This window comes from Mustela nivalis (genome assembly GCF_964662115.1).
Source record: "Mustela nivalis genome assembly, chromosome: 17".
In the NCBI taxonomy this organism is placed as follows: Eukaryota; Metazoa; Chordata; class Mammalia; order Carnivora; family Mustelidae; genus Mustela; species Mustela nivalis.
The window spans coordinates 45,287,809-45,304,294 of NC_139036.1; the positions used below are offsets into that span (position 1 = coordinate 45,287,809).

The following is a 16,486-nucleotide window of genomic DNA, read 5'->3' on the forward strand; positions in this document are numbered from 1 at the left end:
GGTCCAAAGTGCTGCCCCCCCCAACCCCAAGTTCCCACTGTGTCCGGGGCGCGGCTTTGCCCAAGTTTGCTGGGCGATGCCCTTCCCCGAGCCCGACTCGTGGGCCGGGCGGGAGGGGCGCGTGATTGACAGGCTGAACTACAGACTCATCTCTTACCTTAGGCCGCGGGCGCTGATTGGCTGCTCGCTGACATCCTCAAACCCGGCTGCTCCGCGCTGGGCTCGGGAGGGGGGCGGCTGCGGGTGGAGGTGCGCTTCTGACAAGCCCGAAAGTCATTTCCAATCTCAAGTGGACTTTGTTCCAACTATTGGGGGCGTCGCTCCCCCTCTTCATGGTCGCGGGCAAACTTCCTCCTCGGCGCTGCTTCTAATGGAGCCCCACCTGCTCGGGCTGCTCCTCGGCCTCCTGCTCTGTGGCACCAGGGTCCTCGCCGGCTACCCAATTTGGTGGTAAGACTCGCCTCTTGTCTGCCCGCGGCCCGATTTCTCCGCCGAGTCCCGGGGAGGTGGGGGGCGCCGGTCGGGGTGGGCTGCGGCTCCTTTCTCCTTGCCTCCCTCCAGCCCCCCACTCGCCCACCCCTCCTGGATTTCTGCTGGTGTCGCCTTCAGAATCCAACTCCTGGCTTTTCTGATAATCACCATTTTCCCTGCTACTCGCTGCAGAGGCTGGAGGACTTTTCCCGGCTCCGATGGTCTCTGATTCCTAAATCCTCACCCTCCACCCGTCTTCATCTGGGGGCCCCCGAAGACCCTCCATTTGCTTGCAGTTGGGTTTCTGGAAATCCAGCGTTGTCCCTGGGGCCCAGCCACTCCTCTTCTCCATTTTGGGGTCTTCATGGGCAAAATCATCCTGTTCCTTCATTGCCACCCCCATCTCCGCCGGCGCCTCCATCAAGAAATTTCCCCCACAATAACCCCTTTTTGCCTTCATATTTCAGACCCCGATGGCTTCAGGGAACCCTGGGGCAGGGGAGCAGGCCGGGGGGGTGGATTTCATCAGATTCTCCCCACTCTGCTCCAGATTAATCTTGAGCCTCAGAAGTGAATATGGTATTTGCTGATCCGAGATGCCATTGAATTCGGATTTTATTCATTTCTTGTTTGTCCATCCTGGGAAAAGGGGGGGGCTCTTTGAAAATGTAGTTGTCTGGGAGGAGGTGGGTTTGTTCTTTGACCAAAAACCCAATTCTCCATGTCAAATTCGTTCCTTTTGGAAAACCGAGGACCGAGGAGAAAGGGAGAGAGGGAAAGCAGAATTCTATCCCCGAGAAATGCGGATACAAAAGACATTTTTAGTAAATAAGGCTGGGAAATCAGGCGCGGTGTTTTGGGGGGGTGCGTCTATGGAGGGGGAGACTGACCGAGGAATAAACAGCCCTTTGGGAGCCCCAGTTCCAGGGAGTCCCCTTGTTTTCCAAGCAGCCCCACCGCCCCCCAGCAGGTCCCAGAGGCCAGAGGGGAAAGAGACACTGAAACCAGTTCTCTAAATTATACCCCGCCTGTCCTCAGTCTCCAGCCCCCTGCATTCCGGAAAACTTTAATTAAAGAATCTTACCCTCCTGGACGGAGAGCCTCGGCCCGGGGGGTGGGGGGGGGTGGGAGGGTGGGAGGTGAAGAGGAAGAATTTGGGATCCATGAGTAAGAAGAGGGCCTGTGGCCCCTGAGGTTTAAGTCAGAGGGGAAGGCCACCAGGGTGCGGTGCCCCCCTGCGCATCCCCCTCTCTCTGACCTGCCACCCCCTCTCCAGCCCCAGCTAGGGGGAGCAGAACCAGCATGATTCCGGGGCCACACCCTGAGTCTGCCTCCAATTGCTGGGGTGGGGGGCCCAGGATGGGGGCAGGAGCAGGGCATGACCAAGGGTCTGTGTGTAGAGGGTTCTGAGAGTTGCTCCCAGGACACACACCCGAGGGAAAGTCTTTCTTCTGTCCAGCCCTTCCTTCCCGCGGCTTTGGGCTGGCCTGGGGCCTCCTGTACATAAAGAAGTCTGAGGGGTGGCGGGGACAGCCAGGGATTCCAGGTCGGGGGCTCTGCCTGTTGGGGGAAGACTGCTGCCTAAACCCATCCCGCCTTTGCAACCCTTTCTGACCCTCTTTGCATCCCTGGGCCAAGGCCATGCTGTTCTTTGCCTTCATGGGGACTGGTGGGGGGAGGGTATGGGAGAGAAGGCTTGGAGCCCCAGGGGCTGCAGGGGTGAGGCAGGAGTAGGGGTGAGGAAGAGGCCGGTTCCCCTACCCTATTTACTGGAGGAGGGCACTTCCTGGGGCAGTGCCTGTGAGGAAGGGTTGTGGGGAGGGGGCAGTCTGGTGTGCAGTCGTGTGTTGGGGAACACCTAGATAGCAAGATGTTGGAAAAACCTGGAAAGCCAGGACATCTTCCCTAACATAATGCTGGACACATGGCTTGTTTGGGGGCTGGTGTGGGTGGGGGGTGCAGGGGGAGGCCAGGATGCTGCTTTGTCTGAGCAGAGGAGAGGGATGTGTGTGTGTGTGTGTGTGTGTGTGTGTGTGTGTATTCTAGGGCTATGATCATAAGAGGTGTCAACCAAATACGAGTGTGTCTCTGTGTGGAGGAGTCCATGCCCACACCTGGGCCACCATGGATGTGAACTCAAGTGAGATGGGGGATCCGTGGCCGTGAAAGAGTGTGCTGCACCTCTATACACAAGTGGCTGATTCTAGAATGTGTGGGTGTGTGTGAGTGAGAGAGAGAGAGAGAGGAAGCCTAGAAGTGTCTATGCCCACATAAAGGTCAGCCCTTGTGTCTGCTTGTGACACTAGGCATGACTGTGTTCATGACTGGGCATGTGAGCACTGTGTGTGTGTGTGTGTGCGTACGCGTGTGTACGTGCATGTGCGCGCATGCCTTCACGACAGTGTCAGGGGAAAGCCCCACAGCTGTCTTTGTGCATGGGTATCAGTGCTCCTGGCCATGACCTGATTGTGCTTGGAAGGAGGAGTGGGAGGCTGTGTCTGGGTCTGCCTGGGACCCTGTCTTCAAGTCCCCATGGCTGGCAGGGCCCTGGCCTCGTGGATATGTTTGCAGACCCATGAGTTACGGGTGTGAGTAACCTCCTGAGCTTGGGTGCTTGGTGGGCAGCTGTGGTCCTGGAGGGGCAGTCCAGCAGGAGACAAAGGTCTAACCAAGAAGCTGTGAGGGGCCCCGCTGACCAAGGGTCCCGGACTGGGCAGTGTCTATGCAGGGTACAGAGCCCTTCTTGGCATGAGCTTATCCTGTCTGTCTGAGGACGGTGGTCACAGCCCTCCCCTCTTTGGCTGTTTGTCTTTGGGCTTGGAACTGTCATGGAGGGGAAGTCACCTTCTTAGAGCTGGGACCGGGCCTGGGACAGGGAAGGCAGAGTGGACAGGCCTCAGATTCCTGTTCTCGCTCTGCCTCCAGGGCAGTCCGTCAGATTCCAGATCTTTCAGCGTCTGAGCCCAGCAGAGGCTGCCCTCTTAAGCCCACCCAGCTCATACATTCCCCAGGAGGGGTTTACAGGAGAAACGGTTTAGCTGGGATGTCTGTCCCTGCCACCCCTCAAGAAAGGCCCCTCGAACCCCCAGAGGCCTGTGCTGCTCACGCCCCAGCCCCAAGAGAAGGCATACCAGAAAGCAGAGCCATCAGGATGTCAGACAGAGGCTCGTGGAAGGAAGAGATGTGCTCCAGGCCTTCCCAGCCAGGTAGGGGTAGAGCAGGGACAGGAAGCGGTGACAGCAGCACTGATTTCTGTAATTCTTCTTGTCAGTCCCAGTTAGTGCCTGCTGGAGGAACTTGTCTTTCTTCTCCTTCTTGGGGGAAAAATGAACTCCCTTATTAGGGCCCATCCTAGGGCCTGCTACATTCCAGAGACAGAGGCCCTGATGGAAGGGGCCTCCGCTGGGGGTCGGGAGCCCACCCTGCCTCTGAGTGACCCACCCGCCTGGGGCGCTGTTTCCTCTCCTGCTCCAGCTTCACCAGCCCGTCCTGCCCCGCAGCTTGGGTGAAGGTGTTCTGCAGAAGTCAAGGGCAGTGAGCTGGGAAATAAGACACCTGAGTTCTCTTTCCACCATCCTGAGACCCATTCCTCCACTCCGACGGCTGTCCCAAGCCCTGCCTCAGTTTCCCTATCTGTCAGATGTCGTGCTGCTTCCCCCACCCGCTCCCACCTCCACCCGCCTTTCAGAGGCTTGTGAACATGTTCAGTCAAACCCCGTGGGGGTCAGTGGGCTGGGCCCAAGGAGGCACCTGGAGACTGCGGGGGAGGAAGGCCCCAGGCCAGGTGTTAACACTTGTAACAGGCAGGAATTACAGCTGGCTGGGGCTGGGGCTGGGGCTGGCGAGGAGCTGAGCTGGCTGGAGGCTGTTGATCCCACAGACAGACAGACAGACAGATGGGCAGATTGGATGGCCAGGCTTGAACCGGGTGGTCTCCCTTCCAGGGCAGGCCTTTCCCTGGGGGGATCTGGGGGGTGGTGGTAGAAATTAATCCAGGTCTCTTGGAAGTGAGTTAACAACCCTCCTGCTCACCCCACCCCCACTGTGGGCGGGGCTTGCTGTCCAAGGGGAGGAAAATTGGTGGGGCATCTGTTTGTATTCTTAAGATGGGACCACATTTGGTTTAAAACAAAAACAAAAACAGGTCAAATGTTATAATAATACCAGGATCCTGGAGGTGAATTATGTTCTTGGAAGAACCTGCTTTAGCATAGGGGAAAAGGCAGAGGGGACAGGGCAGCAGTCAGGGAAAGTTCTCCCAGAATCTCTCAGAGCATTTTTTCAACAGCTCTGGGGCCAAGAGGTGAGCGATGGGTGGAGTCTGGGCTGGTGGAGTCTGAGCGTCACCCCCATCCCAGGGATCTTGAGGGTCCCGGGTCTGTGACAGCTGCCTGGTGAGAAGACCTTTTAGGGGTGGGGATGGGTCGAAGAGTCAGGAGCTGGACTGTGGTGCCAAGTTCTTTGGTGGACATGCTCCCTCTCTGCACTGGGAAACAGTGACAAACCCAGCCAGTTACCACACTCTGGCCTCTCGGTGCATGTTCAGTAACTTATGAAGGTGGAGAAACTGAGGCACACAAGGTTGGCGGGGCCCTAGATGGAAATCTCCAAAGAGTAGACTCAGCCAAGCCAGCGTCTCTAATCCGCCTCTCTACAGGATGGAATGTTAAAAAGACCTGAGTGGTACTTGGACAGATGAAGGATTAAGAAGACCGTGTGGGCCCCTGAGAAGGTGGTCTGGACACGAGATAGGGGAAAGGAGCTCTGAACTTAGGGTTTTCCCTAGACTTGGAATAGGTCAGGGCAGGAGAGGTGAGTTTTCTCAGAGAAGGATGGAGCTAACAGACTCTTCCACCGGGAGAGGGGAAAAAGAAAGACCTTCCTGGCCTGAGAATGTGGTGAGCCCAGGAGTGGAGGAGGACCTGGTCTTCTAGACTTTTCTACCCACCCTGCTGGGAGGCTTAGAATCCTTCTAAAGCCCACAGGGAGGGAAAGAAGTTCTCTACCTCTGTCCCTCCAAGGTTAGGGTCAAGGATGTTCCATGTATACATTATGTTCTCATGAGTGCCAGGAAGTGGTTAGAGCAGAGTGGGGAGATGGGTCTGAGATCGGGGTTCACTGCTGGGCGACCTAGGATGAATTTCTTTTCTTCTCTCTGCTTCAAGTCCCTGCCTTCCTCTGGGTCTCCCTTTCCTTGACTCCCCTGAGGGATCCCTTCTGCGTCTTGGAGTTCCCCAGAGCTATGACAGGGACTGATACAGTGCTGCGAAGGGGAGGCCCCAGTGTCCCTCTCCCCACTGCCTTCCCCATGCCCAACTCTCCCCCCCCACCAACCCAACCCATTCAGCCATTCAGAGCCTGCCTCAGGCAGCCTAGCCCCTGATTTCTGCAGCCCAACCCGCGCTCAGTCCCAGAGCTGGCTGCGTCCCTTACCACACTGCCCCCAAATCCAGCAGCCGGGCTCACACTCACATGTGGCTCTTTCACGTTCTACCTGGGTGGCCAAGGGCAAGTTAACCTCTCTGAGCCTCAGTTTCCCCGTTTCTAAAATGAGGATAGTGATTGCTTCTGCCTCATAGGGTTGTAGAGAAGGTTCAATGAGCGAACGCATATAAAGCTCTTAGAACAATGCCTGGCTTACAGAAAGTACTAGGTGAATATTAGTCACTCACACCTCTCTTTTGCAAGCTATTTTGACCTCTTTAAGTCCTTGATCCAAACTTGCCTCTTCCAAGAAGCCCTCCTGGATTGGCCTCACCTGGCCCTGCTTTCTTATCTTCAGAATTCAGCTTGCCCCATTATCTTTGGCACTTGGGACCATGAGCCTGTAGCTTTCTTTTTCTTTTTTTCATTTATTTATTTATTTATTTATTTATTTATTTATTTAGTACTTGCTATACCCAACACAGGGCTTGAACTCACAACCCTGAGATCAAGAGTCCAACGCATACTCTTCCTACCGAGCCAGCCAGGTGCCCTGACTGTAGCTTTATTCTTTTTTTTTTTTTTTTAAGATTTTATTTATTTATTTGACAGAGATCACAAGCAGGCAGAGAGGCAGGCGGGTTGGGGGTGGGAAGCAGGTTCCCTGCTGAGCAGAGAGCCCAATGCAGGGCTCGATCCCAGGACCCTGAGATCATGACCCAGGCCAAAGGCAGAGGCTTAACCCCCTGAGCCACGTAGGTGCCCCTGTAGCTTTATTCTTAACTTAATGGAGTTAGGCCAGGAGAACCTACCCTCAGCTCTTTGCTTGCCCAGGAAGGGTGGGGACTAAGGTACAGGAGCCTCCCCTTACCCTCCTCCCACCCCACAGTTTGTGGGGCTCTTGTGGCCACTGCCATTTCCAGCTGGGACCCGGAGCCTCCTGGGGCCGGGCCTGGGAGGGGTAGAGAAGCAGACGCAGAGGGGGAGTGGCCCCGGGGCCGCCGGGACCAGCCCGAGCACAGAAGTTGCTCCTCCAGGAGCCGAGAGATGATTCAGAAGGTGATTTATAGACGGAAGGCAGAAAGCTTGGCTCCTGGCAGAGGCCTGCTGGTTAATTACATTCTTGGAGGGGGAGGTATGAGTGGTGCGGCAGGAGGGATCGACTTTTACCCCTCTCCCCCTCCAGGCCTGTCCCCATGGCTGCCCACGCTCCAAGCAGGGTCCCTCTTTCTCCTGCTGCCAAAGAAGGAATTCCCTCTTCTCAATGAGAGACTAGGCCAGGGGAGCAGGAAGAGCTTCTGGGGCTGGAGGAGGTGGAGAAAAAGGGAAGAGGTCAGAGTTCCATCTCCTGAAAGGACTCAGGGGAGTCTGGTGTACAGAGGGAGTGCGGGCACAGGCCGGTCTGGGAAAGAGGATCCGTTCCTTTCTTCCCTGCTTCTGGGCAGGTGAATCAATAACCCACCTGTGGGAAAAGGGTTTCTAGAATCTTCCTGAAGGTGCCAACTCCACACTTTCCCTCCAGTGCCCTATCCTACTGCTGCTTCGGGGTCCTTCCTTCAAGTATGTTCCTTTTATGTTCGGTTCCTCGGTGGATCACGGGCGGGCTGGGGACTAGGGACCAGGTACTGGGCTGGGAGGTTGAAACCTGGTTCTTCAGTGCCAGACAACCTGTGTCCTGTGGGCACAAGGGCTGTCTTAGATCCAGAGCGTTCTCCAGGGACAGGGGTAGGCTTGTATCGGAGGGAGAGGAACTTTCCTAGCCTCACATTAAACTGTCTCCGAGTGTCCCACAGTTCACCTGCTAAAGCTACAAAGTCCCTTCGGCACCGTTGATAAGCAACCCCCGCTCGGTTCGGTTACTCGCTGTGAAGACATCTGGATCCCCAATGGGAGCACTGCCCCATGGGACACCCTGACATCTCCCGTCTGCTGCTCGGTTCCCATGTAGTCTCATCACGGCTTTGAAACCCAAAACCCCGCCACTAGTTCTGGAGGCTAGAAAGGTGGGGGGGGGGGGGCGTAGAGGGGGAGGGCAGCCTCGGCCAACAGAGTGTATTTAGCTGCAGCTTGGCGTGCACAGCCGGGAGGGGTTGGCAGGGGTCAGGTTGGGGGCACTAGACAGCTCTCTGGTTCCCCCCGAGGCGGGCCTTCTCAAAATGGCCTCATTATGTGTGTGGAGTGAATTCCAGAAATGTCAGGCACACCCATACATCCACGGGAAGGATGGAGACGCAGAGGTGTGCTGGGAGACGAGAGGGGGCAGTGTGGGGTGTCGGGAGGTTTCTGGCCGGTGAGTTAAGGGTCCCGAGTCCTGGCTCTGCCCCTAGTTGGGGTGTGACTTGAGACAAGTCCCTTCACTGTTCTGGACCTCAAGAAAAGGGGAGTCGGGCAAGCAGCTGGCCCTGGACTTCCATCTCCGAGATTTCAATCCCGGATTCTGGTCACCCAGGGATTTGGACCGGCTGTCTGGTAGAGGAGGGCAGGTCACGGAGAGCTGCCCTCGGGGCAGGGTGGGGAGTGCTGAGCACAAATCTTTGTCCTCAAACAGCTGTGCGGTCAGATATGAGTCTCCCCACTTCCCAGGCCTCGGTTTTGTCATCTGCACCAGGGATGGTGGTAATAAGGCCGTCCTAGGCCCTGCCCACCCGCAGGGCTGTCTGGAGCTTCGGAAGCAGTCATCCTGATAAGGCCCGTTGAGAAGTGTCGCGCTCTTTCCAGAGAAGTTGGCGTCATTGCTGGTCCTACCAGAAAAGACGAATGAGAGCTGGCCCCTGGTCAGACAGTGCTGAACATGGACCCCGCAGGACCCGCTGGGCCCCTGAGCTGAAGGAGTTGGTATTCTCAACAGAGGAGGAAGGAATGGGATGTTGGGGCATCATGCGGCTCCATGGGGAGCACCCAAGGGAGGGGCAGAGGCTGAGACCAAGTGGCCACAGGACATGCGCACGTCCTCGGCACACAACATGCGGCCTGGGAGCCCTCCCGAACTAATGTAGAGACCAGGGGCCTGACCAGCGCTCATCCAGGCACAGAGCAGGATTTCTAAGGAGGGACACACAAGGGTGGCGTTGTGGGGGGAGGTGAGTTGGAGTGAGGGTCTAGAGATGGAAGGAGCTTTTCTGAGGCCTGCGGTCATTGCCTGTACAAGGACTTGCAAACTGGCAGACCATTCACTCAAGCTAGGCTGGAAAACCAGGGAGGACTCTGTGTGTGTGTGTGTGTACGCGCGCATGCACACTCACATGTGTTGGGGGCAGTAAGGAGAATGGGAGCAACAGGACCAAGCACCCAGTCTGCTGGGAGGGCCCTTGTGTGTAACCCGCCCCTGGGCACAGGGTCCCATTTATCGGCCAGAGCCAGCCGGACAGCGAGAAAGACCAGTCTCTCCTTGCAGGGACACTGGGAATGCAAATACAGATGGTGGCAGTGCCCAGCCAAGCTTCCTGCCTCCTGTCCAGCTCCTCCCCACTTATCTTCCTCACTGGGATTTCTGAGGGCCTCTCCCCTGCTCTGAAACCTCCCGTGACTCCCCACGTCTTGACTGGCACTGATGCTCCCTAGGATTTGGCCTTTACCCACCTGTTTAGTAGTACTTTCTTAAACCCCCAAGGACCTCCCAGTTCCTCTGTGCCTGTTCATGGAAGACCTCACCACCTTCCCCACACTCTGTTGAAATTCCACTTTGCCTTGAACCCGGATCCAAACTCTCTTCCTCTGGGAAGCCCACCTTGATTTCCAAACTCATGCCTCACTTCCTCTCCCCCTCGGGCAGACATGCCATACGTTCCCACTGCTTTCTGCCACAGACTTGGGGAGTCTTCTTTTCCTCCTAGACTATAGATGCCCCCCAAGGGAGAACCAGAGTTTTAGTTCCTTGTAACTCCTCTCTGCACCGCTCCCTCCCACCCCACCCCACCCCACCCCACCCCAGTGCCCAGCATAGAGCAGGGGCCAGTAAACAAACACACACCTCTGTGCTGTAGTAACACGCTTTGTAAAGGCACAGGGACAAAAGATGTTTCTAAGAGTGCCAGTTGCATGTGTGCATTGCTGTGGGGTCGTGGGCAGACGGAATGGGCAGAATGGATACAACGTCCCTGCCCACCCCCCAGCGTAACCTAAGGCTCCCAGCACATTGCTTCTGCTGACTTTGAAAGGAGGGGGACCTGGTTCCCCGGCCCAGCGGTCAGCCTGCCCTGCTTGGCTCGGGTCTGCTGGGCTCAGACCACAAGGCTGACAGCCCTGAACCGTGGAGGGCTCTTAGGAGGATGCGAGCCCAAGCCTGAGCAGGCTGCTGTCTGAGCCCTGTGCCTAGAGTCTTGGTTCCCCTGGGATTGGATTTTCCACCCCAGCTCCGTTTGCAAACCTTTCCCGTCTGTATTCTACCTGCTCACCAGCTCACGCTATACTTGGGAGCCTCAGTTCTGCAGACAAAGCCTCGGGGCACACAGCCGGTACTCGGAATCCCCATCCTGTTGGGCCCAAAGCTTTTTCTTCCTACCACCACTCAGGCTCAAAAGTCGACTTCTTATTTGGGGCAAGAATTTACTTATTCACGTGCTACCTTATTCCCCAAAGGATGGCTTTGAGGCAAGATTACATGTGACCTTCAACTCGCAAGTCCCTGGTGAACTTTCTACGCGTCCTCACGCTGGGCTCGTTGGAGCCTGGCAGTGGAGACCACGTGGCCATTTTGTTGCCTCCTTGGACAGGTGCAGGGTGCTTGGGCAAATCAGTGTGTTCTCACCCGTGAAACAGGAAGGAGGTGTGCTAAGTGGCCTCTCGCATTACTTCCAGTTCTAAGTTTTATCCTTCTATTGAGTCCCTGCTGCTCCTTCATACCTGATCTCTACCGTCCACATACCAGAAAGCAACCAGACAGGATCTTTCTCACCCACACCAATTCTTGAGTTAGTGCATCTGAGACAGCTGATTTTTTTTTTTCCCGGTTCTTTACAATTCCATATTCAGCTTTATTCCTCCCAGAGGACGATTATCTTTCCTCTTCAGATAAAGTATGTTTCCCTTTGTGTCCTGGTTGTTAGAAAACCCAGAGTCAAACTTGAAGTTCTATCCCGGCACCTCTATTGACCTTGACTCAATATATTTTGTCTTCTCCTTCGCCTTGATCCTGATTTTCATTTTCATGTTATTATTTAATCCCAGGTGTTTTGTATTACAAGCTCCTTGAGAGCAGGCACTGACTTACTTACTGCTATGTTCTCGGTGGCAAGTACAGAGTCGATACTCGCTAAATATTTGTTGTCCTTGGAATAAATGTTGGTAGTCAAATCCTTTCTGGAAAGAGACAAGGCACACATAGTTCTTGCTCTATCAGGCACACAAGGCACACATAAATCTTGCTCTATCAGGGAGTTGGGTTGTAAGAATTCCGATCAGTTTCTCTTTATCATCAGCTCCTCCTCCATCCCAAGTCTACTAAAGCCTTGTCTTTGGGTAAGCCACCATCTTTTCTTTTGTCCATGATCGGCTTCATTCGAAACTTGACGTTGGTACACAATCTTCCTCTTGGAAAGCTCTCCTGTTTCCTGCCAACAACTGTGCTTTACTCTTTCCCTGGCTCCCTTCATAGCTGGTTCCTCCCACCTTCCCTTGAGCTGGAAGCCAGCTGGGTCTCTTTGCTGCTATTCTGCAGCATGCCCAGAGAGCGCCTATCCTGTCTCTGCCCCTGGGAGGCTCCCAGTCCCCAGCAGCCATTGTGAGCACTGGAAGGGAGAGCAGCTGGAGGCCAGACCCAAGGTCCTATGGGGATGGGATAAGCACCAGGGTCCTTCAGGGCCAGCAAGGACTTTCCCATTTGCAACACCCTGGAAGGGGGGGCACTGTCTTCGCTGGGAAGGCGCCAATCCCCCATCCATCAATAGAACTCCAAGGAGGGACAGAGAAGGGCAGCCAGCAAGGGAGGCTGGCCGGGCCCCACCCATGTGCCAGCAAGGTGTCCTCAGCTCTGTTTCTGCAGCAGCACCTCTGGGGATCACCCCACTCAGCCCCTTGACTTTAGCAAAGAGAACGCCTAACCCCAGGCTGGGTGGCCCTCCGTCTTGACTAAAGCTTCTGCAGGGACATTCGGCAGTCGACCTGAGCTGTCTGGAATGGGGGAGTCTGGCACGTCGGCAATGTCCTTATAGCGGAAGCAGCCCATGAGACCAGCACCTTCATCCCTGTTTTGTCTCTGAGACAATCAAGGCTGCGGGAGCCTAAGGAACCAGGAAGCCAGTGGGGGAGACAGGTCACACCTGGCCAATACTCCGTCATGTGCGGTGTGTGCTGGGGAGACAGCAGCACTTTAACTCCTGCCCCCCCAACAACCTCGGGACGAAGCTACTCCCGTGATGCCCATTCTACAGGTGTGGAAACTGAGGCCCCGAGAGAGCCACTCCCTTGCTCCGAGCCCCACAACTGACCAGCCCAGGAGTGGCCACCATGGCTCAAAGTGCCCACAGCCAGGCCTGTCAGGCCTTCCAGTGACACCAGTCACCGGAGCACACCCTCCAGTCGGGAAGTTCCTCCTTAGGTCTGACTGTAGTCTTTCCTGACTCGGTCAAGGAAAACCCAGGAACTGGGGCGTGCCCCTTCCCACAGGGCCTGGGGTTCCAGGGGTCGTACCCACCCAGAGCCCACATCCCCCAACCCCCAGCTTATGCTCTGGTTCCTCAAGCCCCTGGAGTGTCTTGCCCAAATGGCCATGAGCCTGCCTCTGGGCTCTGTCTGTGCGGACCTCTGTCTGGGTTTTCTCCCATCAGGGTGGCCACTCTGCTGGTGTGGGTGCCCCTGAGCCCAAGCGGTAATGAGGGGAGGCCCTTTGCAGGGGCTATGGAAGGAGCCTGGCAATGCTGTTGGGGTGTCCAGTGTGGGAAGAAACAGGGATGGGCAGACGGCAGGCTGGATGGAGGCTGGCTCTCCCCGTGTCACTGTTTTGTTTTGTTTTTTAATTTTTTACTTATTTAAGTAATCGCTATACCCAGCATGGAGCTCAAACTCACAACCTTGAGATCAAGAGTTGTATGCTGTTCTGCTGAGCCAGCAGGCACCCCCCCCACCTCGATATTACCTTTCTAGCATAACGCTCTGTGGTGAACAAGGATGAGAGAATGACTTTTTAGCTTATTACCGAAGCACACGTATAAGGAAGTAGGTCCGGTCAAAGTGTCTGGCTCCCTGAGTGGGATGAGACAAACCATGTCTAATAGTTTCTTAACCTGACCCAAAGTCTTTACGCATCGGGCCGCGGGAGGTAGGCCTCTGTGTGTCCTCTCACCCAGGCCACGTGAACACCCCAGCCGGGCCCCGGGGCACTTGGGCAGGAAACAGGGCTCCCCCCAGGCTAGGCCGGCACCGGATCTGGAAGAAGGCTTGCTTTCTCCAACTTTGCTGCGTCTTCCGTTTCTCCCTTAGCAGGTTACCTGCCTTCCGCGCGGGCCTCACTTCCAGCTCCTTCCGGGGCGGGGTCACCTCGCACCTCCACATCCTTGCCTGCTAAGCTGGACCGTTGTCTTCCCCACCCTCAGACTCAAGGGCTTCCTTTCTGTGTGGCGGGATTCCTGGTTTTTCAGCGGCCCCATCAGAAGAGCACGCAGTGGGGCGGCCCTGCTGTTCCCTGCTCCCTGGTAGGGCCCGGGGTGCCCTCCGTGGGCTGGCCCTGCCCCAGCTCCCCGCTGGAGCTCATGGCCCACTCCCACCTCCTCCCCAGGACCTACTTGTCCCTGCTTGGGGAAGAGCGTGGGCTTGGGGAACAGCAGTCCTGGGCCTAGATGGTTCTGCCGTTGTACCTGGATGGCCAAAAACTCTCCGAGGCTCCGTTTGCTCTGTAAGACAAGGGCCCCTCTAAGGAGTTAAGGACATAATGTGTGTGTGACTTCGAAGACGCTGTGGTGTCCACCCGTGTGGCCGTCCTTAATCCTGTTTTATTGGCTGTGTTCTTCTTCCACTACCTCCTGTCTCCAGGCCTCTGTGCCTTCCCTTTGCCTTCCCTTGGGATGACCTGTACGAACTTGCGTGTGGTCTTCAAGGTCCAGTTCGAGCATTTTCTCTGTGTAGCCTTCCCTGGGCACTGGCTCCAGGTCAGCCCCTTCCGGTGGGAGCGCTTTCGGGGACGAGACCAGGAGTCCCCTGTGGGCAGGACCAGCCCCCTGGTCAGCTTTGTACCCACATCACCAAGCATAGCGCGAGGGCACACAGAAGGTCCTCTAAGACGATGGTGGGATGAAGGGACACTCCTGAGAGTCACCTGCCGGTCGCAGGCTCTGTCTTCTATCTGCGGACGTATGCTCGTGGCCTCTGTGAGGTCCTCCCGGGAAGAGCTTCTGGCACTTGTCCCGTATCTTCTCAGATCCTTCGTTAGCGCTTCCTGTGCGTCTGTCCAGCCTTCCCAACTAGAGAGTCAATCCTTGGAGAGCAAGACTCCACTTATATGTCCTTATCTCTCCAGTGAGCCTTACCCATGGCCCCCAGTAACACAGGAGCGCAGCTGGTAATTGCACGGATGGTTTGGCTGATGAACCAGGGAACCTCCCATCCAGGCTCAGCTGGGTCCCATTCTCTGGGATGGTGTTTTCCCTCACTGTGGGATGCCACAGAGGGCCCTGCTCTGAGCTCCTAAGTCTCTGTGCTGACAGGCAGCCTTGTGTTCCAGAAAGAGGGGTCAAATCTGCTGTGGTGTGACTCTCAGATGTGGTTCTTAAGAGCTAGGGACTTGGGGTAGTTTCTTAAAAAAAAAACAAAAAAACACACAACTCTGAATCTCAGTTTATTCATCTGTAAAATGGGGATAAAAATTCTGATCTCAGGACAGTTTTTTTTTTCTTTAGAGATTTTGTTTATTTATTTGAGAGAGAGAGTTCACACAGGAGGAGGGCCATGGGGGAAGGGAGTAAGAGATGCTCCCCTGAGTTGGGAGCCCAGTGTGGGGCTGGAGGTCCTGGGGGACCCCAGTTATCGTGACCTGAGCGGAAGCTTAACCAACTGAGCCATCCACGCATTAACCAACTGAGCCATCCACGCATTAACCAACTGAGCCACCCACGCGTTCCTTGAGGATGAAATGAAACAATACACAAAAACTGAATTCAAGGTGAATACAGAATAAATCAAGGATGTCCTGAAGGTCATTCCAATGTAGCAAGGCTTGTACAAAATATCTCAGGCCAGGATTTGTACAACAAAAAGATCTGAATTCCTTCCAAAACTGAAAAGGCCACACTCAGGGAAAACCATCTGCTTTATGGTGTTTGATCCCAACTAATTAACCTGTTTGAAGAAAGAAGTGGGGGTGATGGGCATGTGGTAGAAGTCTGTGACTCAGTGGACCCAACGCAACGTGGGCTCTGGCCTGACCTGGTGTCCGGTTCAGCCAAAAGAGTCACAAAAGCCTCCAGCTCCTGGGAAGGGAAGGATAAATCAAACGTGGAAGCTGTCCGTTTTTAGTGTGGTTCCAAGGACTAGTCTGTGTGGGTTTAATAGGGCCCCAGTTAATGGCTTAGATGCTCGCCTTTTCAATGTCTCTCTCTCTGTGTCACGTAATCTAAATAAAATAATAGTTTTCCCAGTAAAGAAGGACTAGATGATATATATTTCCTTCTGCTTATTCTTTAACCATTGTAAAAATGGTGTTGTGCTGAATGCTGTCTTTGCTCCATCTACCTTCTATTTCTATATTTCAAACTACGTGGCTGGATGTTACTGGAGCTCTTCTATTTCCACAGCTGTGTAATGGCCCATGGTGTGAATGCACACTTGCCGACTCCAGACCCTGCCAATGGATGAGTGTCTCGGAGTGCACACGGGGCATAGGAGCTCATGGGGCTTTCTGTAGCAGGACGTGCGAATGTCCCCCTTTGCTAGACGACACCAAGCTTTTCGAAGTTAGGCTGTGCCCATTCTACTCTTGTCTTGACGTTTTCACTGATGCTTGGAATCAACGGACTTCATCTTTGTTGCTCTGGCAGCTGCAAAATGGGATCTGTGTTTTTCACCGGCAGAGATGGGGCCCGTTTAAGGTTCATGGGCAAAGAGGAGGCGGTGTGGGGACCCAGGTGTTCATGTCAACACGTAAGACATGCATTTGGAAGGACATATGGCCCATGCCTGGTGTGTCTGGTGGAAATCCCTGACTTTGGCTTCTCGTCCTTCATGCTCCTCACATTTTCTGCCTAAGACCCGGGGACATCACTGGCATTTGGTGACGGGGGCAAAGTGGCTGATGGAGCCTTCTCTTCTCTGCCTCACCTCTGCATCTGCACCACCTCTCCTCCTTTCTGCTCCTCAAAAGCACCCTCCTGGGCTATGAAAGCCCTGCCCACCTTCCAGAAACAATGCCACTCCTGCCAGGGAGTCCCACCCCAGCAGCGCCCACCAGCCCAAGGGGACTACCTGAGTGACAGCAGGAACATCTCCCAGGTGCCACTTCAGGAAAGACCCGAAGGTGACCCTTTCCCCTAAGTTTTGATCCAAATGCTAGGGTTCCTTCCTTCTGAAAGAAAAGCCGTGAGCTCCTCAACACACTTCAAAAACCAGGTGGGGTAGCCCTGTCCTGCTCGAATCCTTGTCCTCACACGCTTGGCCTTGCCCGGTC

The 16,486-nt window shown here is 55.2% G+C and overlaps 1 protein-coding gene across 1 annotated transcript in view; it reads left to right on the plus strand.

The window, feature by feature from the left end:
* Positions 1-231: 231 nt before the first annotated feature.
* The window catches only part of WNT3 (Wnt family member 3), a 47,369-nt gene continuing 31,114 nt past the window's right edge, over positions 232-16,486 (plus strand). The window contains exon 1 of the mRNA XM_082708487.1: positions 232-450. Within this exon, the coding sequence (XP_082564613.1) occupies positions 371-450 (80 nt within the window). The 5' untranslated portion in view covers positions 232-370. The remainder of the gene's footprint in view (positions 451-16,486) is intronic.